This window comes from Sorex araneus, chromosome 4 (genome assembly GCF_027595985.1).
Source record: "Sorex araneus isolate mSorAra2 chromosome 4, mSorAra2.pri, whole genome shotgun sequence".
NCBI classification, from domain to species: domain Eukaryota; kingdom Metazoa; phylum Chordata; class Mammalia; order Eulipotyphla; family Soricidae; genus Sorex; species Sorex araneus.
This window is the reverse complement of record NC_073305.1, coordinates 89,700,209-89,727,627: the sequence shown is the minus strand read 5'-3', so window position 1 is coordinate 89,727,627 and position 27,419 is coordinate 89,700,209. Positions and strand designations below refer to the sequence as shown.

The 27,419-nt window shown below is 39.5% G+C and overlaps 1 protein-coding gene across 1 annotated transcript in view; it reads left to right on the top strand.

Moving 5' to 3' along the window:
- RAB23 (RAB23, member RAS oncogene family) overlaps positions 1-27,000 on the top strand; it is a 34,085-nt gene extending 7,085 nt beyond the window's left edge. Inside the window, exons 2-7 of the mRNA XM_055134962.1 lie at positions 1,893-2,113; positions 4,602-4,687; positions 13,032-13,188; positions 15,750-15,832; positions 17,315-17,407; positions 18,902-27,000. Coding sequence (XP_054990937.1) covers positions 1,959-2,113; positions 4,602-4,687; positions 13,032-13,188; positions 15,750-15,832; positions 17,315-17,407; positions 18,902-19,041 — 714 coding nt within the window. The 5' untranslated portion in view covers positions 1,893-1,958 and the 3' untranslated portion in view covers positions 19,042-27,000. The remainder of the gene's footprint in view (positions 1-1,892; positions 2,114-4,601; positions 4,688-13,031; positions 13,189-15,749; positions 15,833-17,314; positions 17,408-18,901) is intronic.
- The last annotated feature ends 419 nt before the right edge of the window (positions 27,001-27,419 follow it).

Sequence of the window (27,419 nt, the reverse complement as noted above, 5' to 3'; positions counted from 1 at the left end):
ACTGTATTTCTGTGTAAGCTCTTCAGTGGTTCTTGGTATTACAGTAAACACACGCACACACACACATGTACACACACACGTAGTTTATCACAAGAAACATTTTTTTTTTTCAGTTCAAATGAAACATAGGGACCATACCTCACATCCCTGTCCTCTCCTACTCAGAATTGTCTTAAATGTTTTCTTTACCAATATTGAAAACCAGATTGGACAATGATTCACTTTTTGTTTCAACTGTCAAACAATTTAGAACATACAAGACAAGGGAAGCTTGTTAGCTCTATTTTTGCCCCTACCATATACTTTCATTTGTTCTTCCAAGTTAACTTCTAAAAATTATTTATGTCTCAGGTGGAGAAGCTGAACCTGTATTTTAACCATTATTCCTGAATACCACTATTCTATGGTAACATGGGTAACGTGGTTTTGAAGCACTACCGACAAATACTGAGACTCATTTAGAGACTTGTAAAGGAACAGTTCTTCACATTTCAGACTTGTTCTGTGCTCAGATTATGAAACTGGGCGGGGGTTGGGGTTGGGGGAGAGGTAATGAGGCTAGAAGGAACTTAAGGAACGTGGTGGAAAGTCTTGGCATTATGGTGGTGAAGGCACAGTAACTCTGTGCACCAAAACCATAAACATTAGTGCAGTTAAAACCATGTTACCTAAACTACAATTTCAAAAGGTAAATAGGTAGATAAGCTTAGAGTGTTTTTGTGCAGGACTTTCAGTTAATATAGTTTAAAATAACTATTCAGTAGACAGGCACTTAATTAGTTCAGTCTTAGAAAGTAAACTATACATCCTGACTCTCATATTACATAGGATGTTACATCTAGTCTGAAATGAAAGAAAGGATATTTGGTATAAGATTATTTGTGGATGGGGTTGGAGCGATAGCACAGCAGGTAGGGCGTTTGCCTTGCATTCGGCTGACTCGGGTTTGATTCCCAGCATCCCATATGGTCCCCCAGCACCGCTAGGAGTAATTCCTGAGTACAGAGCCAGGAGTAACCCCTGTGCACTGCTGGGTGTGACCCGAAAAGAAAAAAAAAAAGATTATTTGTGGAGGACTCATTGTAACCTGAGCGCTATAAGGGCACAGTGCTAGTGTGCCTCGTACAAGATTATTCACAACCTGTCTTTAGCTTTGGGGTACTTTCCTGTTGACAGTTTGTTATTTTCTGTAAGGTTTAAAAGCGATTTCCTTAGATTCTGTATTTGTTTCCCATTTGGAAGTAGCTTGGAAAGATTTTGTTGAATAAAACTGCCATAATGGGGATGGTTAACTTTTACTAGGTTAAGTGCCTTATGTATCAATGATCAGTAATCTTGTGAGTTAAACAACTTCAGGAAACTGAACACAAAGAATATGAACAAGACCTTCACTAAGAGCACAAAATTAGTAAATGGCAATGCTAAATCAGGCCTTAATACTAACACATATAGTCCTACTATAAAAGACAGAATTGTGTGATTTCTTCAGGCATTTATTGATACGTGGGTTTTATATATTGGGTTATTGATTTTAAAAAATAAGTGCTGTGGAGCCGGAGAGATAGTATAGCAGGTAAGGTGCTTGTCCTTGGCACATAGCCGACTTGGGTTTGATCCCAGACACCACATATGGTCCCCAAGCCGTGCCATGAGTGACCCCTGAGTGCAGAGCCAGGAGTAAGACCTGATCCCAGGAGTGTACCCTCCCCCCAAGTGTGATGTGATTAATTACCATTTCAAATAATTTTAATTATCTAAGTTGGGAAGGGAGAGGGCTTTTGTCATGGAAACAAGATTCTTTATGATGCATTATAACTATTTCTTGGTATATCCACAAATTATTTTGTTCAGTTTTTATGTCATGAAAAAAATAATTTCATTTCAAACTGCAGATTTGAGAGAGAAGATCTGATCACCTGAAAATTAAACTTGATACAGAAACCTTTTCAACTCCAAAAATGTTGGAGGAAGATATGGAAGTGGCCATCAAGATGGTGGTTGTAGGGAATGGAGCAGTTGGAAAATCAAGTATGATTCAACGCTATTGCAAAGGCATTTTTACAAAAGACTATAAGAAAACAATTGGAGTTGATTTTTTGGAGCGACAAATCCAGTATGTACTTGGCAATTTTACCCCCTTGATTTTGACTTGTATACTATGTACATGGCTTTTCTTAGATTAATAGGAACTGGTGTTGGAGGTGAGGCATCTAGTCTCGGTGGCTGAGGAGGTAGTTGCTGGTGATAGTCAATTGCTTATTCCCATTTATATCTTTCCCTTCTGTTTCCCTACTTTGATCTCGTTTCCATTCCTCCCATTCCACCCACTATTGCCCCTTTCTCTCTCTCTATCTCAGACTTATTGGTAGCACCTTGCGCACTTAAACACGATCTGACGCTGAGCTCAAATGAGGTTTCTGTCCACTATTTTAATCTGGAAGGAAAGTGTTCTCAGAACAGTCTTCAGGTGTGTAATATGGAACTCTTCATGTAGAATATCTTTTCCAGTTCATTTTTTGGGGTTTGGGGACATAACTAGCAGTATTCAGGGACTGTTCCATGTTCTATGCTCAGAGGTCACTCTCAGAAGTGCTCAGGGAACCATGGGGTACTTGGACCCCTGTGTTTCTTTCATGAAAAACCTGTGTCTCTTTCATGAAAAACATGTATTTAGCCCCATTGAGCTATCTCCCTGGCCACCTTTTCCCATATAAAAAAAAATTTTATTTGATCCATTTATTTTTGTCTTATGGGACCACACCCAGATGTGCCCAGGGGCCGTTTGTGGCATTGCCGGGATTTGAACCAGGGTTGCTGCTGCCGCCGCAGCTCCAGCCCCCCCCCCTCATTTTAAAAGTGGGCCACATTAGACTCTCAACATCCTTTCCCCCCAAACTGGTTTAGACTAGGGGCTGGAGAGATAGCACAGCAGGTAGGGTGTTTCCCTTGCACATGGCCAACCCGGGTTGATTCCCAGCATCCCATATGGTCCCCTGAGCACCGCCAGGGGTAATTCCTGAGTGCAGGGCCAGGAGTAACCCCTGTGCATTGCCGGGTGTGACCCAAAAAGAAAAAAAAAATGCTGGTTTAGACTATATAGTATCGGAGAATTGCCTATTTTTATTTTAAAAAGAGAAAGCAGATTTGAAAAGATTAAATACTCTTATAGAAAATGAAATCTCAGTTTAGGTAATCAACCAGAATTTCAAGCACATCAGAATAATAACACTTTGTTGTCATTAGTGCCAAGAACTTTTTTGTTTTGTTTTTGTTTGGGGGGGGGTCACACCAACAGAAAGCCAAGTTGGCCATGCACCAGGCAAGTGATCGTGCTGTCTCTGTACTAACTCCTATATAAACTCCTGTACTAGCTCTCCTGCCCTCTGCTGAGAATTTTTAAGGATGCTTTAAATTGTAGGAGACAAATTAAAATGTATGACAGAAATAAGTGATACTAAACAAACCTGGCTTTTTAGTCTAGATATTAGCATCAAAGATAATTGTGTTCATTGTTTTGAAGACTACTTATTTCTAATGTACTATTAAAAAACATAGACCCTTTAAAAATACTTCTGTATTTTGAGAGTATTCATTTTAAAACCAATATTTATTTTTTTTACTTGATATCTAAAGCAAATCAATATTTTAAGTATTTATTCAATCCGGTCTTTAACAAAATTTATAATTTTAAGTGTACAGTTTTATTTTTGTGTACGACTCCATATTTGCAAGTTTGATTAGCAAATAAACACATTTATTGCTAAAATGTGTTTGTAACCCCAAAATTAATATTTCTGGCATTCTGATGGCCATTCATGGTCATACACAAAGCCACCAGAAATTTGCTGTGCACCACATGCATGCTCCCATCTGAGGGGAAAACATACGAAGACTCTTCCTCTTGTCGCTTCTATCATACCTTAAACAAGTACCCTTTTCATGTTCAGTTTTCTGTGCTTTTGTTGGTGGTTTTGCTGTAGGAAATAGCAGGGCCAGAGGGACAGCTTAAAGGGCTAGAGTACGTGGTTTGCATGCAGGAGACCTGGTATCAGTTGGTGGCACTGAAGTGTCATCCAAACACTGAACCAGGTAAAACCCCTGAGTGCCAATGGGCAGCTCCCAAAAGGAGGGGGAAAAAAAGAGAAACAGACAAAACCCTTGCAGCTTAAGGGGAGTGGGCCATATGACTACGTGGAGTCTCTTTTGTTCTTGTTTTTTAACTTGAGAAACAACTAAGAAGGTAAGCTGCTCTTTCCTTTTTATCCCATTAGAATGCTGAAGTGAGAGGAGAGTAAGCATGGATAGAAGGGAATTCCCTTCTCCTGCTAATTACAGCCTTACAGCCACCACTGTCTATGACTGTTGTCAAAGAAAAAACATGACAGTAAATTCCAGCTAATAGTTTGAGGGGAATGTCCTTTCTTTGTTAGAAAGAAAGGAGTGAACAGTTTTTCAGACTATTGAAAATACTGACTCTTTCATAGAAACACTGACAGTGTAGTTTTAATACCTTTAGCTGTGAAAAATAAAAATAGGCACAACGCTTTGTGACCGAAAACATTTCCTTTGCATAAGAAAATGAACTTATTTCTTGTTTCCAGAGTTAATGATGAAGATGTCAGACTAATGTTATGGGATACAGCAGGTCAAGAGGAATTTGATGCAATAACGAAGGCCTATTATCGAGGTAAATTGTGCGGTGTTTTTGTTTGTTTGGCATGTTCTTTTGGCTAAAGAAAAGGCTTTTGTTTTATCTGTTTCCCACAGAACAGTTTCTATATTTAAAAACACCAGATTGTTGTTCTTGTTAAGTGATAATCTGAGGGCGTGGAAAGATAGTACAGGGTTTAAGGCACTTGTCTCGCATCTGGCAGACCCTGTTTCAATCCCTGGCACAAAATGGCCCCCTGAACTGGGGAGATAGCTCAAGTTGTAGAGCACCTTAAGTCTGATGGTGACCCGTATGCATCCTGCATCCCCAGACACTGGCCAAAAAAAGTTTTTAATAGGTTTAAATTTCTCAAGAAAACCTTAGATTTCTGAGCAAATTTTTCATTAAGTTATCTTACCATACGTGGTGCCAGGGATTTGAGTCATGGTAGACTGCAAGCAAGGCAAGTGCCTTCATCTCTGTACTGCCTCTCTGGACACTTTTTTGATTTTGTTTTGTTTTGGGGCCACAACTAGGTGGGCTCAGGGGCTATTCCTAACTGCTCAGGAGTGATCCTGGGTGGTATTCAGGTGTCTGTATTGTGGTGCCAGGGGTGCCACCGAAGTATGGTCAGTGGGATGCAAGGCTGGCACATCAACCCCTGTACTATTTCACAGCCCCAAATATATATATACACACACACACACACACACACACACACACACACACACACACACACACACACACACACACACACACACACACATATATACACACACATATATATATATATATATTTTTTTTTTTTTCTTTTTGGGTCACACCCGGCAATGCACAGGGGTTACTCCTGGCTCTGCACTCAGGAATTACTCCTGGCAGTGCTCAGGGAACCATATGGGATGCTGGGAATCGAACAACCCGGGTCGGCCGCGTGCAAGTCAAATGCCCTACCCACTGTGCTATCGCTCTAGCCCCAGTCTCTTATATATTATTTTAAATGATGCTATTGCCACCCTATCCCCACTTTCAGCACTCCCCACCAACACCACTAACGCACACATGCACACACACACTTACACAAAGACAGGGATTACAGGAGACTTTTGTTATTTGCCCCCAATTAACTTTTTCTCTAAATTCTTGGCATGAGACATATATATTCTTTTTGTTTCTGTTTTGGGGTCACACCTGGCTATGCTTAGAGGTTACTCCTGCCTCTGCACTCACAGATCACACCTGGCAGTACTTGGCGGGGGGCCATATGGGATAACGGATCGAACCTGGGTCAGCTGTGTGCAGGGAAAGTGCCCAAGTCTCCATACTATCTCTGGCCCCAGATACATGTTCTTTTTGTGAGGGGGAAAAAGTAGGCTGGTTTATTTTTTCCCCAAACTTCTTATAATTTATCAAATTATAAGAATGGCAGTGTTACTTGCCATTTTTTGGCTCACTTTGAATACCTTTTAACATTACATATATCTAGTTTAAAAAGTCAAAAACTGGTGTGTTTTTATCGCAAAGTAGAGTTTAACTTAAAATGGCAAAACTGGTGAAATATAAATAGTGATTTGGTTGTATATGCATAAAAAGTAGGAGGACTGCGCATGGAGGGACCGGCAGGGGAACCCAGGTGTGCGGGACCTGGGGCTGAGATCTCCAAAGCCTGCTAGGATTGCGACTGGGCCTTCTCCACCCAGACCCCCTATTTTCCAGTAGCTTGGTGGTCACACCCACAAACTGCCGCCAGTCCCATCTAATACCACCAACGGCTAACATTCAGAGACTATAAGACCACGCTCTTGGAAGTGCATGGCCGCAAAGCAGCCGCGCAATATCTGATAGCCTTGTTCTCCCTCTTGGAGAACCTGACAAACTACCAAGAGTCTATTGCCCGCACGGGAGAGCCTTGCAAGCTCCCCATGGCGTATTCACATCCCAAATATAGTAAAAGATATATACATACCTCTCGGAGAGCCCAGCAAGCTACTGAGAGTATCCTGCCCGCAGGGCAGAGTCTGGCAAGCTACCTGTAGCGTATTTGATACGCCAAAAACAGTAATGATAGGTCTCATTCCCCTGACCCTGAAAGAGCCTCCAATCGTTGGGAAAGATGAGTAAGGAGAGGCTGCTAAAATCTCAGGGCTGAGTGTAATAGAGACATTACTGGTGCCTGCTTGAGTAAATCAAAGACCAATGGGATGATAGTGATACAGTGATACATAAAAAGTAGAAAATGTTAGAACTATACAGTTATATAGATAATTAGTGTCGCTGATTTTATTTTTTAAAAAAGACTAGCTAGTTAAAAAAACAGTTTCATTTTCATTGTAGTTGTGGCATTAATGCTTTATTTAGTCTTTGCCTAAAGCCTCTGTCAGGCATCTTATAATTATTAAACTGTGGCTCTTCTAGTGTGTTGTATACCTTGTTTAGTACTTTTTTGGTATCATCAAATAATAGTTTCCACAAAAAAACATTCTTTGCCAGAAACTAAGAGCACATAATTACTAGTATTTATATCTTAATTTAATGTGGGTGATACTTAAATTTCTTCTACTTTGTTTCATTTGAATTAAAAGGTTTTAAACAGCTTTGCTTTCCCTATATTTAACATTTTAACTTACAGTGATCTTAAGCACAATAGAGAACTGGTAAAGTTTATCTTAAAATACTGCTTTTCAGAAAGGGAACTATATTTATATAGCAGAGGAGGGATACTAAGATATGTTTTAAGCTTTAACCTCTTTTCTAAGTTGTAAGAATGAACATTTATCACAACACAACTTGAATTAAGGAGCAAAGAGTGACAGTTGCACTTGAGAGACATTGGCTGTTCTGTGCTTTCGTTTGGGCTCTGTCACCATGCTTTTGCCTGTGACTGCAGATCCACAGTATCGAACTGACTTAACCCACCCCATTGTTTATTGATTTACTGGGAAAGCATGGAAGTTGCACAGATTACAGTTACTACGTTCCAACTGTAACTTCATGAATTCTTTCCTGCCTCCATCCTTATTGTGAGGATCCCCTTCAAGCTGATTTGCCTCATGGTAGCAGTATTGCTACCATCATCCTTGGGAACCCCTTTGTTTTGTTCACCTCGTGGTGTTACTTCCCTTGGTAAATCAAAAGTTCAGAGCTCTTATCTGATTAGACCACCCTTGACCAGATTTCAGTAAGCATTCTAAGCGCGGTATTACCCTAATTGGCTTGGTACTATCAGCAGAAGATCGGTTTAACCTGGCTAAACTCCACTAGCTGTTATGCAAAACGGGAGAAGTGTTCTCAGGAAGGGAAGGGAAGTGGATGGCAGTTAAACAACCAGGTAATAGCTGCTGTTAGTATAGAGTGAAATGATAATTAAATTTAAAAAAAGAAAAAACAAGAAAGAGAAGTCAAAGGACTTGGAAGGATGAGTTAAGTATGATTTATTCAGATTATATGCTATGTTAAAAGCTATATTAGGTGCTTTTCCAGCTTTAATGTGAATCCTGGGGGGAGTTTGCTGATGTGAAGGTCTGTGTGACTGAGATTCTGCCTGTTTGCAAGCTCCCAGGTCACACTGCTAGCATCTTTTGACCTTCAGCCATACTCAGAACAAGTGCAGAGATCAGGGTTTTTCAGTGATTTGAGAATAGAGCTACTCTACAGATTATTGGTCATGGAGATGATTTTCTGGATTGCACTCAAATACTGTTTTGAGTGGTCTTATTAATTGGCAATAAATATTTGTTATTGGTGATCTTAAAATTGACACTGAGGGGCCAGAGCAGTGGGGTCTTGCCTTGCATGCAGCCAATCCAGGTTTGATCCCTGGCACCCCATAAGGTCTTCTGAGCACAAAGCCGGGAATTAGCTGTAAGCACCCCTGGATGCAGCCCAAACCACCCCCCAAAAAGAAAATATTCACACTAAAAATGTATTCAGATCTCTGTTTTCCTGAGTATGACTAAGTGGGGTAATAACTATCAGTGATTCATTTAGGGTGATTGTTACTAAGATGATGAAATCACTTTTTCTATGGTGTGATTTTTTTTTTTTACCCTATGGTAGGTAATACTGAAGGAAGATTGAATAATAGGGGGGAAAGGTCTTCACAAAATAAATGGATAAAAAAATAGCTGCCTTTAAATATCAACGGTGTGGGGTATGTCCAAATGCTATAACAAAATATTTAAGACATTATCTTTCCTAAAGATGATTAGTACCAATACAGAACTGGAAATCAAAGAATGAAGAAAGAAAATAGACAGTATCATTCTTGAGTTTTATATGTTAATAGCAGGTGATCTGTTTAATAAGCATAGTTATAAAGTTATCAAAGTACAACTTTTATTTTTGTCTCTGACTATTCCTGTATATTTGATGAGGCAGTAGGGGATGGGAAGGTCCTTTTTTTGGCCCAAATGAAAAATTCTCTTCAGTTTATGTCTTTTTCTGGTCACTCTCAAGTTTTTTGTTTTTGTTTTTGTTTTGCTTTTTGGGTCACACCCGGCAATGCACAGGTGTTACTCCTGGCTCTGCACTGGAATTACTCCTGACAGTGCTTGGGGGACCATACGGGATGCTGGGAATGGAACCCAGGTCAGCCTTGTGCAAGACAAACGCCCTACCTGCTATGCTATCACGACAGTCCCACTCTTATTTTTATCAGGTGCCTTGCACATGGCCTACCTGGGTTTGATCCCAGGCACCCCATATGGTCCTCTGAGCCCTGCCAGGAGTGATCCCTGAGCACCACCTGTGTGGTTGGCCCAAAACAAAACAAAATAAAAACCATCTGTCTCATATACAGCCACATATATTCTCTATATACATTTAATAACATTTTTTCTTTTCTCTTACTCCAGTAAAATGTTAATGTTTGCTCCACCAGCTGGAGGAGAGCTCAGCAGGACTTAGTCATTTCCCCACCTGCACCCCTAGGGAGCTTTTTTTCATGAAGGTTTTCCTAAACATTAAAGAACTAGGTTTGATCACAATTTAAACATTTTATGGATAACAAACTTGAATTAGGGGGAAATTAAAGCATTTTGGAGCTTTTGTCAAATTTATTATCATATTAAAAGTAAACCAGGTGGTGGTGGTTGGTTTTTCCCTCCTTTTGATAATGTATTATGTTAAATTTTATTTATAGCCATCATCTTATTTAAGGGTTTTATATTTTCTGTAGTACATTTGGTATCTACCCTTCCCTACCATGCTTTATAGTGGCTAAGTCTGCTTTTCTCTTTAGTAGTGTTCTCTCTCTCTCTCTCTCTCTCTCTCTCTCTCTCTCTCTCTCTCTCTCTCTCTCTCTCTCTCTCTCTCTCTGTTTGGGGATCAAACCCAGTGGTGCTTAGGGATCACTCCTGGCTGGACTTGGGGGACTATGTGGGGTGCCAGGGATCACACCCAGATCAGCCACAGGGAAGGAAAGCTACTCGTTGTACCATTGGCTCTGGCCATTGCAGTTCTCTTTTTATTCTTCTGGTGATTACCATAAGACAGTTAAAGCACTGACTTAATTTGATTTCTCCTTTTCTTAACACTCAAAGATGTTTTTATGTGTACTTGGTTGAAGTGGTTTGTTAGGAAGGTGACCATAGCAAGTAGAAAGGAGAGAACAGGAAAGAATGGGGGGGGGGGAACAAAAAGGGTGTAGTCATAGGGTAATTATTACTGTTAGCAACTGGGGAGTCAGTCCCACCTCAGTGAGATTGGGGCATTTCTGCCACATCCCATAAATGATGAAGCTCCTTCTCCCGCCTCCAGGCATCAGCTCCTTTTATGGGATATGCTGATGTGAGTTTCCTTCTGCAACTCTGAACGCAGTCCTGAGGGTACCGAGAAGGCCTCTGCCCTCTGCTGCTCTTAGGTTAGATCCCAGCACTAGGCGGAACCTTCCTCCACACCGGATGGCAGGAGAATTAGGGCCTCTGCTGGCTGCGGAACCCATACACCTTTGTCTGCACCCAAAATAAGTTGGTTAACAGTCTCTCTCGCCTCTTCCTGCAGGCACACTCCTGTGTTCCTTGGCCTCTCTCGACTCACATCACCATTAAACAATTTGGGGCTTGTTTTATATATATATATATATATATATATATATATATGTTTTCTTTTATCTTTTGGTTTTTGATTTTGTAAATGCACTGTGCTTTTTTTTTTTTTTTTTGCTTTTTGGGTCACACCCGGCAATGCACAGGGGTTACTCCTGGCTCATGCACTCAGGAATTACTCCCTGCGGTGCTCGGGGGACCATATGGTATGCTGGGAATAGAACCCGGGTCAGGCGAGTGCAAGGCAAATGCCCTACCCACTGTGCTATCGCTCCAGCCCCCTTTGTGCTTTTCTTAATCATTCCTATTGCCCACATCTCTGACACTTCTGCTTTTTAATTTTTTTACTAATACTAATACTTCATCTAAGAGGTTTTTCAAGTGTCTGAGACCTTGTATATCTGGAAATAACTCAGTTTAGGCCCTAAAATGTATATGGTGGAATAGTCTTGGTTTAAAGCTGACAAATACATTTTTAAGTGTTTTTTGAATAATATTTTTATAGTTTAAATAAAAACAAATGATATTTTTATAGTTTAAATATTAGCATTGAAGTAAATATAAATTTATTTACAAATACACTAACAGAATATTTCTTTTTTGGTTTTCAATTCTGAGAAAGTCTCATATGTGTGTGTATATATCTTTCATCCCTCTGACTCTCGTGATTTTTTTTTTTTTGGAGGGGTTTGTTTTGTTTTGTTGAGCAGCACCTGGTGGTGCTCAGGGCTTATTCCTGGTTCAGAAATTTCTCCTGATGGGACTCAGTGGACCATATGGGTTTCGGGATCAAAGAGAAGCCAGCTGTGTACAAGCCCTGACTTTTGTATAATTATTATTAAGTTTAAAACCTGTTGTAGGAGCTGTAGCAATAGCATAGCAGGTAGGGCGGTTGCCTTGCACACAGCTAACCCGGGTTCAATTCCCAGCATCCCATATGGTCCCCCAAAGCACCTCCAGGAGTAACCCCTGTGAATCGCCAGGTGTGACCCGAAAAGCAAAACAACAACAACAACAAAGCAATCTGTTGTAGAGTAAGGAAGATTTTCTCAGATGAAACTTTTGATTTTACATTTTATTGTAATCATAAAGTGTTGTTTTCCTAATTCATTGTAACTGTTTTCCTACAGTATTACCTTTGGCCTTAGAATATCTTAAGTAACTCATGTTCTAAGTCTTGGTAGGAGACTTTTGTACCTGAGAAATCTGGAAAGGAGTCACAGTAGAAAAACATGCCCTGGATTCAGGAAATCCACCTGACAGTTTTCTCTTCTTTCATATACATTTGCTTTTGTCATCATGCTACCTGAACTAAGAGCAAATATATGTAAAGGCTTATATGTGTGTGTGTTTGTGTGTGTGTGTGTGTGTGTGTGTGTAATATATATGCAATAGTACAGTAAATAGGGTATTTGCATTGCATGAGGCCAACCCAGGTTTTATCCTTAGCACCACCTATGGTCCCCTGAGCCCACCAAGATTGATCCCTGAGCACAGAGCTAGGAGTAAACCCTGAGCATACAACCAGGTGTGGCCCCCCAAATCAAAGTGAAATAAATAGAAAGGCTTCTTTCAGAAGGTTGCTACTTATTTTTAATCATAGATATGAATCAACTTAGTGTGGTAGTTAACAAAAAATATTTTCAATGAGTATAGAATTGGAATTACAAAATTAAACAGGATAAGAAACTAAAGTGTGGTAGGGGGATATGGGAACATACATGTGAAGAGATGTGAACCTGTACCTAACACATACGTAGTTGTGGAATTCAATCTTCCCTCAATAAAAATAAACTTTAGTAACCAAGTATTTTAAAAAGCTAAATTAAACTTTTTCTCTGTTTTTTTTTCTTGGTACTAGTTTTCAGATTGTGTTCCTTAACATCACTGGTATCCTGCTACTAAAATAAGATACTACTTATATCTCTTGGAGAGATGAGAAAATTGTTTTTAATATTTTTCTTCACTGTGCCAAATCAAGACACGAATGATAGATAACAGGGTAATCTGACAGAAATCTTTCAAATTTACTTGACCATTCTCTCCCTCTCTGAGAGTGGAATTAAATGGTTCACAAATGGTTCAGTATTTCATGGTATGTCAAAAAGGACTATGTGTTGTTTTGAGGGTATTTTAATACTTATATGACTTTGAGAACCATTGTTATTGGTCATCTTGGTTCCTTGAGTTAGAAAAGTTAATGTTTAATAACCAGATTGCTATAAAGATTAATTTAATGTTTATTCACCTAAACATTATTTTGAATTAGTAAAATTGACTTTTCCGTGCATGGAAATGTTCCACTCATGTGAATAATGTTTTATCTTGTGCCATTGCAGGAGCACAAGCCTGTGTGCTTGTGTTTTCTACTGTAGACAGGGACTCTTTTGAAGCAATTTCCAGTTGGAGAGAGAAAGTAGTAGCTGAAGTTGGAGAAATACCAACAGTGCTGGTACAGAACAAGATTGATCTCTTGGACGATTCTTGTATAAAGAAGTAAGATGGCTACTTTTGAGGGGGTGGTGGTAATTCTGTAAAGTTAAAGCCTCTTTTAATTTATGAATGAACATTAGGAAAGATATTTTTCTTGAAGCTTGCCAAGAGTTATAGATTGCCTCTATACTTAAAGTTATTCTGTAATTTAGTTAATAAAAATAGGTCACACCAAATCATAGTAGAAAATTAAAGAAAATTTTTTTTCAATTTTTGTATTTTGATTTGGGGCTTCATCCGGCTGTACTCTAGACTCACCACTGGCTCTGTGCTCAGGGATCACTCCCAGTGGGGCTTGGGGATCCAGATGTAACACTGGGAACAAGCCTCTTAACCCTGCACTAATTCTCTAACTCCTAAAGGAATTAATTCTGAATCCCCTTTTAGAGTTCTAGTCCTAGGCTCTTCTGCTGAAAATGCATGTGGTTTGAATATGAACTCAGCAAATGTCAAGTTGAATCTAGGTACACTAAGATTGTTAAGAAAAATATTCCTAATTGTTTCAACGTCTGTAGCAACTTGGTCTTTTGTGTTGATAAATAAATTCAGATGCATATTGTTCGGTATATCTAAAAGTCTTATGCTCAAATCCGTGAATAGGTTAACATCTAACAATGTTTGCCTACAACTATTTGCTCATTTCAATATTAATACTTTCTCAAAACTAGCTTTGAAAATCCTCAGTTTTCCCCTTAATTTAAAAGCTAAAACTTATTACTTACTGTCATTTGATAGAGCAGCCCAAAACTTAGTGGCTTTAAAACTACAACTCTTGGGGGCCAGAGCCATAGTACAGCAGTTAGGATGCTCGCCTTGCATACGACCCACCCAGGTTTGATCCCCAGCACCCCAGGGCAGGCTCCGGTGCCCTGCCAGGAGTCATCCCTGAGTGAGGAGCCAAGAGGAAATCCTGAGAGCCATGAGGTGCGGCCCAAAACCAAACCAAACCACAACTATTTATTATTTCACAGTTTTGGTATGTTGGAAATGTGGGTGTCACTTAACTGGATGGTTCTGGCTCAGAATTTTTCATGGGGTTGCAGTCAAGATGTCAAGAGGTTAGATAGGCTTGTAGACAAATAAATGTTTGATTGAATCTGCAAGTTTCACTTGCAAGGCTGACTCACTCACTTGGCTGTTGGCAAGAGGCCTTTGCTCTCTGCTCTGTGGATCTTTCCCACATGGACCACTGGAGTGCCTTTCCCACATCACACTTGGCTTCCCCCAGCAGGTAGTCCAAGAGCAAGCAGGAATCGACTCCCTGTCTCTTATGACCTAATCTCAGATGATACATATTAGAACTTTCGTATCACACAGATTAACCTTGATGACAGTGTAGGAGGATACTCTGCAGGGTGAAAAGTCCAAGAAGTGGGACATGAAGATCTCAGGGAGCCAATTTGGAATATATTTGCTATTTATTAAGGTTTTTGGCAGAGCCTGGCAAGCTACGCATGGTGTGCTCAATATGCCAAAAACAGTAACAATGATGGTCCTCATTCCCCTGACCCTGAAAGAGCCCCCAATATGCCATTGGGCTACACTAGCACGCAATAGGGACAAATGGAGATGTTGCTGGCGCCTGCTCGAGCAAATCGATGAACAACGGAATGACAGTGATACAGTGATTTATTAAGGTTTTAGTCTTAGTAAAATGAAGCTCTCACTGACACAGTTATTAATATACTACTTTTGATAAAGTAGTATATTAATACTAAAATAGTATTAGTTTAGTAGTTTCATTAGCCATTAAGAACAGAATAAATAATGCAAATAAGCTTTAGTATGTGTCTGGGAGAGATAGTACAGGAGTTAAGAAGCTTGCTTGGCATGCAGTCAACTCCAATTCAGTTCCTGGTACCCCGTGATCCCTGAGTACCATTGGGAGCACTGAGCACAGAACCAGAAGTAGCTCCTGAGCACTGCAGGGTGCGGCCTAAATATCCAAAATCCCTCTGCAAAAAAGGGGGTGGCAGTTTCACAGTTTAAAGGGCAAAGGATGCGGTTAAGTGGAAGAGCACTAGCCTTGCATGTATGAGGTCTTGAGTTCAATTCCTGGGACATGCCCACCACACCCCACAAAAAGAAAAAATGTATTGATTAAAATACAACTCCAGCCACCAAGTTGTATTAAGTGTAATAATTTTGGGGGTTTTCTATTTATTATTTATTTATTTATTTATTTATTCTTTTTGGGTCACACCTGGCAATGCACAGGAGTTACTCCTGGCTCATGCACTCAGGAATTACTCCTGGTGGTGCTCGGGGGACAAAATGGGATGCTGGGATTTGAACCCGGGTTGGCCGCATGCAAGGCAAGTGTCCTACTTGCTTTGCTATTGCTCCAGCCCCTTTTCATTTGTTTTTTAAACTAACATATAATTGACATGTTATTAGTTCAGAAAGATATACAATTTAATAATTTTCTGTGTGTATGTGTTTTGAACTGATTCACCACAGTAAGTTTAGTAAACTCATCCATTATCACACCATTTTATTTTTTTAGAGTGGCTTGTAAAAACCAGGTACTTGTGTAAGATTATTTTCTTTGTATTGCTATCTAGTGAGGAAGCAGAGACGCTTGCAAAAAAGTTAAAGCTAAGATTCTACAGAACATCAGTGAAAGAAGATCTAAATGTGAATGAAGGTAAATTGCTGTTACCTATTTTTTTCCCATTGCTGTAGCGACTTCACACACTTCGCTGTCCTGCTCACCAGAGGGCTCACACGCTAGTGTGCATATACACTTGGCTTCAGTGCTTAGTGGCGGTCACACTTGTGATGCTGGCACACTTACGTTATGGTGTCCTGGAGACGGTGCACTGCTATGACATAATGGACCCCACTTGACTGAGCCACCAGGATCACTTGTGGGCAGTTCTGGGGATTGAAAATGTGGCCTCTCAAGCTTTCAGGGAAGGTCTCTGCCTTTGAGCTAGCCCCAGGTCCCTAAATTGCTTTTCATAAACAATAATTAGCAACAGGAAGTTTTATATTTTGCTTGTGTGTGTATGTGTGTGTGTGTGTTTGAACTTATATTTGTAATGAGAATTTTTCTTTTGTCACAATCATTAAGTAAAGTTAAGATGCTTAATTATTTACTGATGTCTTTCAGTACTTCTTACTCTAGAGTAGAATCCTTGAGGAATTTGTTATTCTTTTTTTTTTTCTTTTTCTTTTGAAAGGGATGGTTTTGGCCCATACTTAGACCACTAAGCACATAGAGCCAGGAGTAAGCTCAAGGCTTGCAAAAAAGTTAAAGCTAAGATTCTACAGAACATCAGTGAAAGAAGATCTGAATGTGAATGAAGGAATCAAGGCTTACTCCTGGCTCTATGTGCTCTGTGTTCAGAGCTCACTTCTGGCAGGTTCAGGGGACCCTCTGGGGTGTCAGGGATCAAACTCGGAAGTGCCCTACCTGCTATACTGCTATATTATACCTCCAACTAGGATTTTTTTTTTTTTTTTACAACCGTCGACCCTCCTCCTGCCATGATACTCAGACCAGCTGTGGGACCGATGGTTTGAGGGGGCCAGTGCTAGGGGGATACAGGGCATGCTGTGCCAGGGATCAAACCCATGGGCTGTGCATATTCTTTGACCACTTGAGCTATCTCTCAGCCTTTTGCTTTTTTTATTTTTAGAAGCTGTTTATGTGTAAGCATCTATATCATTAGGTATTAGCCTTAATGTGTTTGATAATATTTCCTAGTTTAAATGAGGTTAGAGATAGATGATAGTTAATTTTCTAGTTCCAGATTTGTTACTTATTTTTATCTAATTACAACTTGGATGTTTCTCAGGTGCCCTATGGATTTTTTTTTTTAACTTAGAGAAAGAGACTTTTTAAGACTGAGTCAGTTTAGTGTCAGCAAATAGTAATCACCATTCAAGTACATAAATCTGAAAAGCCAATCACTACAAGTATCATTGCTAATTAAATACTACATTACTTTTACTAGTATTACCATTTACTTCTTAGGTAATACAATATGATTGTTAATAGTTAAAGGTTTTCAACTTTGTCATGTTTCTAGTTTAATTCTGAATTGTTTATTACATGATATGCAATAAGTTGATCTTGCATACATAAATTATACTAACCTGGTAGAGTTTCTTTTTATTCTAGTTTTTAAATATTTGGCTGAAAAATACCTTCAAAAACTCAAACAACAAATAGCTGAGGATCCAAAACTAGTGCATTCAAGTAGTAACAAAATTGGTAAGTACCTAAGAAATTTTAGCCCCATGTTTACTTAAGTAAGTTTATTTTCTATTTATTATATGATAAGAAAGTGTTAGAACAATAGATATTAAACTTTGGAGAATAAGGTCTTTTGTTTAAAAGTATACAGATTTAAAAAACTTTCACCTGGAATTTTCTAAATTTCTATTAATATCTGTCCTTTACATAAGGGAGCTCTTAACTCTTGTTTCTCTGACTGTATACTTATAGTCCCTTGATGCCTTTTCCTTTCCGATCACTTTGCTTATTAATGAATACAATTCTCTTTTTTTTCCCCCCATGCTAATTGCTAGCAACATTTAGCACTCCCTGTAGAAGTGAACTGTCATCATTCCAGCAGTAAATAATTGTTTGTTTTGTTTTGTTTTGTTTTGGGGTCACACCTGGCGATGCACAGGGGTCATTCCTGGCTCTGAACTCAGGAATTACCCTGGCGGTGCTCAGAGGACCATATGGGATGCTGGGAATCGAACCCGGGTCGTCTGTGTGCAAAGCAAACACCCTGCCTGCTGTGCTATCGCTCCAGTCCTTCAGCAGTAAATAATTGACCATACTGTTTTGTTTTACAGGAGGATGAGAATTTTTTTTTCAAAAGCTTCTGCAGTCCTTAGGGATTTCATCTCTGTCATCCATTCTTCCTTGACTACACACACACACACACACACACACACACACACACACACACATACATATACACACACACTTACCTTGACTTTATGTCACATGTTTCTTTGGTTTTGACTTTTTTCTAATAGCTCTTTTTCCTTGTGACTTTTCCTATTGCATATATTCTTACTGAGCATCGTGTGTTTACATATGCAGATATGACTGGAGGGATACATGGGAATCTGATAGCATGTTTACCTTAGGGAAGGGAGACTTGTGATGAGGGGATTAGTGTGAGAAACTTGACTAGCACCTCTTTTGAACTCTTCAACTTTGAATTCTGTGAATTGGTTGTTTAAAAATAAATGAAATGATGGGCTGGAGAGAGAGCCCATGAGCTGGGGTGCATGCATTGCATGTGGGAGCCCCTGAGTTGATCCCCAGAATCATATGACATTTCCTCCCCCAATCACTGAACCAGAAATAGTTCTCAAGCACTGCTGGGTACAACACAAAACCTAAATAAATAGATAAAAAGCTTAGAAAATTCTATTTGTAAATTCTTTTGATTTACTGGGAATGGAGGCAGTACCAGAGAGATAGTACAAGGGTTAAGACTCTCGCCTTGCACACATCCCACCCCTACTTTGATCCCTGGCACCATATATGGTTCCCCAAGAACCACCAGATTCCTGAGCACAGAGCCAGGAATATATTCTAAGTATTGCCTGATGTGGCCGCTCCCTCTTCGTCCACCACCCTATCCACCCCTCAAAAAAACAAAGAAGCTGGATATGTAGAGTTCAACAGGAAATCATAAGGTATATTGATGTCAATCTCTGTGTTTTTCCTTCATTTACACAGGTGTCTTTAATACAGCTGGTGGAAGTCACTTGGGCCAAAATTCAAGTACCCTGAATGGTGGAGATGTCATCAATCTTAGACCAAACAAACAGAGGACCAAGAAAAACAGAAATCCTTTTAGCAGCTGTAGCATACCCTAAAATGTTTTAGGGAGCAACAGATTTAATTAATCACAGTGCAATTTAATAAGAAATACATCCAGCTATTGTGGCATATCACAAGGTTTCGGAAGAGTTTGCTCCTAATGGCTCTTTGGAAATTGAAAGACCTAGACATTTTTCTGCAGTGCTTTTCAGAGCGGAGTGAGGTCTTTAATGGACGAATTACTGCCCTCCTGTGGATTCATTTTAATTATTTTATATTAGACGAAGCTTCTCCTGTTTCTGATGGAATGCTGTATGAAATGTCAAGAACAGGTTTTGCTGAATTCTAAATGCTGGAAAATTGTAAATGAAATGTCTAAGTATATTGGTATATATTTTAATATTGTGGGCCAAAAAAAGATAATAGGCATTGTTTTTCTGAAATTAGTCATCTAACATTTCTGGAAAATAGTATATGAAAAATATATTGAAAGGTAAACCCTAAATCTTGCCAGGCTGCATAAGTATGTATTTTGGCATTATTACTTGTGCAATATCTGTTTACTGTAGACTGGAGATTTGGTTCAGCTATCTGGTACTGAAGTGAACTGAAGGCATGTGCAGTATTTAAGGAAACACAAAATTGAACCCATGCGTAAGACCATATTCATTGTGTACAAACATCCATTAAAAGTTTTTATTTTCAAGTAAGAAATTCCATACATATATTTTGCAAAATGAGCTTGATTTTAAAAGTGCTTTGTGCCAAAAAAAAAAAAAATCATGCCTAATTTTTACAGCTCTTTACTATCAGAGTTTATATAGTTTATAATGTCTTTTAAAGGAAGTTTCCTCTCTGAAGGGTAAATAAAAGAGGAACACGGGTTCTACTGCTCTAGCTTCTCCCAGATGAGACTTGTTGCGAAATCTCTTGTGTGTGCCTGTCCCTAAGCCCCAGGAGCCCTTCTTTAGATCTTTAGATACAGCACACCTGCAGATATTTCTTAGGTCCTATGAGTGCAGTGGTGCAATTAGCACCTTTTGCTACAGACTGAAAATGCAACTTTGAACTTTTAGGAATATACTGACAGTTTTTTAAAGAGATATCTTTTGTCTTAATCCACATTATGGACTTTATAATGCCCTGCAACTCTAAAGCATCCTTTTTGTTTACACATTTTTGTATGATATTTTAGGATTATCACTTCAAAATTTCTATGCCCTTCAGTTTGTACTTGCACTTTCCCAGAGCTCTGTCGTCATCACCAAGTGCAAAAGAAATTTCTTTCAAAAATGATTTTAATACATAGTCATGTGCCAGAGCATAAATTTTGTGACTTGGGACAGTTGCTTTCTAACTGTAATTGCCCGGATTCTGTTAAAGCTGGTCATCATTCATCAGTGACTTTATTTTTAAATCCTTTCAATATACCTGGTTTTTACAGGATTTCAAAATATATAACTCTTCTTGGAAATGTGTCATAGCCATTTTTCATTATTTATACTAAATGCTTAATGTTTTGTATATTCCTTTTGTATGCTTTTTTAAAATGTCTTCCATCTGTACCACCCACGTCCCTCTGTTCAGATTAATGTTGTAACCATAATGGAATTTGGGGGGTCTGGGATGACTTTGGTGAGGGGTCAGTAGTGGATAGTTGATCTAATAGTATTGAAGTAATTTGGAATATTTCAAAGTAATAGAAAATTTTTTATTTTTATGTCACCAATTGTAACCACTTTCATTGCTGGCAGTGAGTAAGCATTGGGGAGTAATTCAGTTCCAGAATTCAATAATTTTTCTTTTCTACTCAAGTCTGTTTAATATTTGCACAAAATATATTTTGTGGCAAAAGTCTTACAGTCTTTTTTAGCAGAGAATAAATCATATTCTTCTGTTCTATTTCATAGTAATTAAATGGATGTAGGTAAGAGTTTATTTTCTTTTTGAAAAAAGTGTAACCTGTAATGATCTTTACCGTTTCCCTAATATTTGTAGTATGATTTTATGTACTTCATTGTCCTTTTTTCTAAGAATTGAAGACATTACATATTTATACTTCTATACTTTAAACATAACTATAGTCATTTAAAATAATTAGGGGAACCCAAAGTCAGCTATATAGGTGACACATTAAATACTTTATCATTTTAATTCTAAAACCTTCAAAATTGACATTTTTTCTCCCAAGAACCTAATTTTCTAAAATGAAATTTTAGTGTAATGAAGCATGACTGTAAAAAAAAGAATTTGTCCTAAGACCCCAGGATATTCTGACACATGCTCTATTAAGCTTTTTTACATTTTCACTGATGTGTAGCTTACAGATAATTCGGCTATGGGATTGCCATATTCTAGAGTTTCTCAGGTTTCTTTTGCCTCTCAGTGTCTCCCTCTCCAATTAACACACACAGTAGCTAGTACTGACTATCTATAAGACAACTTAGATTTTTAAAACTATGGTGCGATAAAACTTTTTATCTGCCCAAAGGCGATAGCACACATGTACCTTTTCAAAATTAAGTACAACTAAAGGTACAAAAAGAGGATGAGCACCTTTCCTAACTGTGGAATGAAGTTAGATGGTTGTTTCAGAGGTTGGCAGTGCAGTGCTTAGAAAAAAACTCAGGTTCTGAAAGTCTTAGAAGGGGAACTGGCCTTACGACTTCATGTCCCAACTTAAACTAATTTAGCATAAAATAGTGTCAATTGTTAACATTCTTTTTTTTTTTAAGTTTATTGAATCACTGTGAGATAGTTACAAGCTTTCACATTTGGGTTACAATCACACAATGATCAAACACCCATCCCTCCACCAGTGCACATTCCCCACCACCAATGTCCCCAATGTACCCCCCCTTTCTCCCCCTCCCCCCCGGCCCCATGGCAGACAATATTTCCCCATACTCTCTCTCTACTTTGGGGCATTATGGCTTGCAACACAGACACTGAGAGGTCATCATGTTTGGTCCACTATCTACTTTCGGCACACATTCTTTTTAAAATCTTTGAAAAGGTTGCAGGTAAACTGCTAAGTTACTTCATTATAATTCAGTTAGGGCATCTCAGTTTTTTCCCAAAAACAAATTGAAAACTTATCTGTCACTACAGTCATCTAAGGAGCAGGTAGACTTACTCAGACTTAACTGCTATGACTATCACGTGCACTGGTGGCACTCTAGGTTTTTACCTCAAAATATGTAAGTGCATCATACAAGTGGATTTATTTGTTTACTAGATGTCTAAAACCACACTAGACTCAGAAATACCAAGTCACCCAATCCTGGGTCACTGGGCTTGGCTGTAATAACCTTTAGGAGGTAGAGCTCTTTAGCTTCTCTCCAGAAAGATAATCTCTGTGGGATGTTGGTAAGTGGTCAGCAGTCTTTTAAAACTAAAGCCTTTGGCTCAAATGGAAAACTAAACCCATTCTGTATTTTTGTTACTACCAAATAATGCGTTTGTAAATTTGGATGGGAAACCACTTCTATTTGTTGCTGTTGGGTTGCAGTGAAACCCTCAAACTTAATTTAAGTATGTAATTCAAATTTCATGAAAAGTGGATTCCAATTAAAAAATGCATTTCAAAGCTAGAATTTTGTGTGATGTGAGTGGTAATGTGTCACCATTGTGGAACCAAATAGTAAAAGGTATAATATGATCCCCATTTTGGGCAAAGATTTATTATTATTTCTACCGTTGAATCTAGGTAGTATGGTTACAATAGTGTTAATGTTTATTGTATTAATGTAAGATGACTTCTTGATCAGAACTGCCTAAAGCTTCCTTATTTCAGATATTGTGCCAATACTCAGCATATTTATTTTTGTTGATGGTGGATATTTAAGGGAACTTGACAGCACTGCAGCAAAAATAATTTTGCCTTGAAAACTTATTTGTACAGTGCTCCTCCCCCCAGCCTCCCTTTCGTTGCTGCAGTATTGGGGGTCGTGCCAGAGATGGGCTGGACATCTGGAACTATAACCTTATGCCTAGTGTCAAGTCTGTGTTTTATTCTTTTTAGTTGTTGTTGTTCCACATCTGGCAGTATTCAGGGCTTACTTCTGGCTCTACACTCAGTGGTCACTCCCGATGGGCCTGGAGGACCATATTGGGTGCCTGGATCAAGACTGGGGTCAGTGGCATGCAAAGCACACACCCTGCTGACTGTTGCCATCACTCTAGTGCCAAGTTAACCTGGGTGTTGTCACAGGGAAGGCCTTGTACTCTTTTTTTTAAATTAATTTATTTTATTGAATCACCATGTGGAAAGTTAAAAAGCATTCAGGCTTTTGTCTCAGTTATACAATGCTTGACCACCCGTCCCTTCACCAGTGCACATATTCCACCACCAAAAATCCCAGTGTACCCCCCACCCCACCCCCAACCCCCCCACCCCCACCTGCATAGCTGATAAATTTCCTTCACTTTCTCTTTACCTTGATTACATTCCACATTTCAACACAAAACTCACTACAGTTGTTGGACTTTCCCCAAAAAAAAAGCCCTGCTGAAAAGGAAGCATTTGATAATTAGTTTTCCATTGCTTAGAATGGAGAAATATGAAGTCTCTTCATCTATCTATCTATCTATCGCGGCCTCGCAGTTTGAGATTTCTGTATTTTAGTATTTAGTAACTAAATACTTTAGTATTTAGTATTTAGTAACTAAATCCAGGGAGATTTATGTCAGAAATTGCATCATTTCCCTTCCTGGGGCAGCATGGGGCTATGGCTTAGTTCACAGTCTAGAGACATTTCTGCAAGGAGCTGCTGGTACCAAAAGTAGTCTAGCTGGCCTCTGGATCATGGTCGATCAGCAGCAGAGCAGCCACACACACGTATGACCACCCGGGTTGCATCTCGGCGGAGAGCACACCGGTATTGCCCCCAAAGCCTTACACTCTTGATGGTCCTTTCATGTGTGTGAGGAGGGTGGGGGAGAGAGGGGATGTTGCTGAAGATCAAACCTGGTTCAGCTAGGTTTGCAAGGCAAGTGTGTTACCCACTGTACTATCTCTCCAGCCCCTTTGTTTAACATTTTGGGTTCAGGACCATACCCAGTGGTGTAGTGTTAGGGATCAAACCAAGGTCAACTGCATGCAAAGTAAGCACCATACTCACTGAATTATCTCTCTCATAGTGTCCATTTGTTTTAATTTCATTTTTTAGTTTTGGGCCACACTAAGAATAGGCCTTATTCCTGTGCTCAGCGCTTATTCCTGGCTCTCTCGGTACTATATGACCCTCTGTGGTGCTAGGAACTGACTAAGAGGGTTGGCTGCTTTCAAGGCAGGTGCCTTTCCCTTCTGAACTATGGCTCCAGCCCTGGTATCTGTTTTAAAGAAAAGTTGTCGTCTTGTTTTGAGGCATGTGCCCCTCTCCTTCAAATAAAACATTAACTTTCACTGTGATATAAAAATGTATTCAAATTGATTTAACAGTGCTCTCTAATATTAGACATCATGCACAGTAGCTTGTATGCTGTTTCATTTCAATTTCCTAGCTCACAGGAGCATTGGCTCCTTCCCAGCTGGGTTAACAGCAGGCTGGTGAGAATTTATAGGTTAAATGATCGACTGTGCCCTCCCCTACGCGGTAAGAGGTAGGGTTGGGTGCTTCTGCCAGTGAAGTGTAAAGTTCTGTGTGTGCTCCTTATTTTTAATTTTTAATTCTTATCCTGGAGATTATATCATCTTTAGAACAGAGGTCTAACAATCATGTGTGAAAATGTGTTTGTATTATGCCCTAGAATTGAATGGTAGGTCAGTTTTTCCACTTCCAGATTTTTGGGTCATTTATGTATCCTGTGTCAATTTCCTGCACAGTCTGCCCCACTTAATCTGTCTGGAATGCAGCATGTTAAAGCATATTACCAAAGTTAGCCCTCCCTAAACATATAAGTATATTCCACATTGATTCCAATGTCCCTCTATAGCAAAAGAAGTATGTTTATTACAATATGTAGTGGATTGAGGTAGATAAAAGATTCTGCAGTCAGCAGGCAGGGCATTTTTGCCTTTCACGCAGCAGCCCCGGGTTCGATTCCCAGCATCCCATATGGTCCCCCAAGCACCATCAGGAGTAATTCCTGAGTGCATAGCCAGGAGTAACCCCTGAGTGTCACTGGTGTGACACTCCCCCCCAAAAAAAAGATTTCGGCAGTTTAGTTCTAGTTGTTTACTCTTTAATTTATGATAAAAATTTCAAGACTGCAGTCCTGTTAAGAAGAAGGTCCATTTCAGTTTTCGTACTTGACAAACAAAAAATAGAAACTGACTAAGTTCTAGCTCACTGCTGTATTTGTTGAATTTTCCAGAATTCATTTGATGTATGTCTTTGAATAACTGGGAAATCTATTTCTCAAAAATGGCATTCTCACATTTATGAACTCCAAATGTGTAAGTACTTGTCATAACTTTTCATTTAAACGGGGCATACTTGCTTCAAGTAAAAATCATTGCAGATATTTTAGTTTGCAGGAATAATTCCTTTTCTTTCTTTTGGGGCACACCCACAGGTGCTGGGGGGTGGATCTTGATGGTGCACTCCAGCCCACTGAGCTACCTCCCCAGCCCACTGGTCGTTGAGTTCTCTTTTTTCTTTTTTTGAGTCACACCTGGCAATGCTCAGGGGTTACTCCTGGTTCTGCACTTAGGTTAGGAATTATTCCTGACAGTGCTTGGGGGACCCTATGGGATGTCAGGCAGGTTGGCCTTATGCAAGCAAATGCCTCCCCGCTGTACTACCGCTCTAGCCCCACATTCAGTTCTCTTATGCTTTTGTTGAAAACATTATTTTCCAGTTAGCTTATCGCCTCTCTAGGGTGAATTCTAAGCATTCCGAATAGGGGCCTAGAGTGACCACAATACGAAGGAACTGCCCCCATTCTTGTACCCTCTGCATTTATCACTATTTTTCATAATTGCTAGGCTAATGGTTTCATTTCTTCTGGATTTTGGGGGGATTCTTGGGGGTGTTGATTGTTTTTGGAATGGTTCTGAAGATTAAACCTGGGGCCCCCTGTGACTGCTCTACCACTAATACATACGGCAGCCCCCTGATTGATGTTTGCCAAGGGAGGGTAACATTCATAGAGACGAGTATGACTGGTGCCCCCTAGAGGATGCAGCTCCGCTAGTACATTCATTATTCTCCCTTTCTCAGAAAGTTTTAAGGGCTTACGCCTGGCCGGCTTGGGGTCCTATGGGGTGCTGCAGATCAAATCTGGATTAGATATAAACAAGGAAAGTATTTTACTCACCGTACTACTTCTCAGGCTCAAAGATAGATATTTAAAAATTGCACTAGAGTCTAAATCTAGTGCTGAGAAACATGTAAGCATTTGACCCAGAAGTTTCATCACCTGAAAATAAAGTATTTACATTCTAGCAAATAAAAAGATGTATCAGCACATTGAGCTGCTTGTGTGTGACTCAAGCTGGAGGTACAGAGGGCAGGAGGCACTTGTAGAGATGGTAGGTCAGTTCTTAGAATGGCTACCAGTGAACTTTATTACTAAAAATGGGAAGGAGGGAGAGGGATGTAGCTCCACAGAGCACTGGATTGTATGTGTGAGACCCTGGATTCATCTCTGGCACAATGAAGGGGGTAAACTGACAAATACAAAAGTGGGGGAGGCTGAGTCAGAATATTTTGTGGCAGAAACAGTCTTGTACTGATTGACGTGGGAAATGGAAAAGTGGGCATGCATAATTTCCCAGAGTGAAAGAGATTTACAGCTGCTCCGAGTCCTTGCGAATGTGAAGAAAGCTTGATTGCAAATTAGTATCTGCTGACAAGTGGCTTGGCCGCAGTTATCAGTGAGAACCAATGTTTTCAATGAAATGGAAAGATTTAGGTGAAACTGGATTGAGGCTGAAATCACAGCAACTATGACTTGCCTCAGATTGCAATTACTTGTGAAGAAACAGCAGTTTTGCATTTTTGTCCAGAATACTGTGTGGTATTACTTCACTAGGAGATATAAACGTAAATAAAGAATCTGGATCTTGACTATTTCACCCCCAGTGTGGAAGAATACCTACATTTTGATGAAAACAGATATGTGATCACTCTGAAATGGTATTTATGAAAATGAGGTTTATTCTGTTTTGGTTTTGCACCACACATGTCTGTGCTCTGGGCTCACTCCCATCTCAGTGCTAAGGGATCACTGGGCTTGAGGACTATATGGGATGCCAGGGATTGATCGTAGGTTGACTGTGTATAAGGCAATTGACGAACCCGCTGTACTATAGCTCCAGTCCCAGGGAATTGAGGCTTTTGTGTATTAGCAGCAGTAGTTACTCCAAGAAAAAGTATTCATTACTTACAGATAAAACAATAATGCTTATTGCTAGAAAACATGAAGTGAAATAGCTCCACTGTAATTAGTGAAGATGGTATAAACCGGTATAACTCTTAGGAAAGTA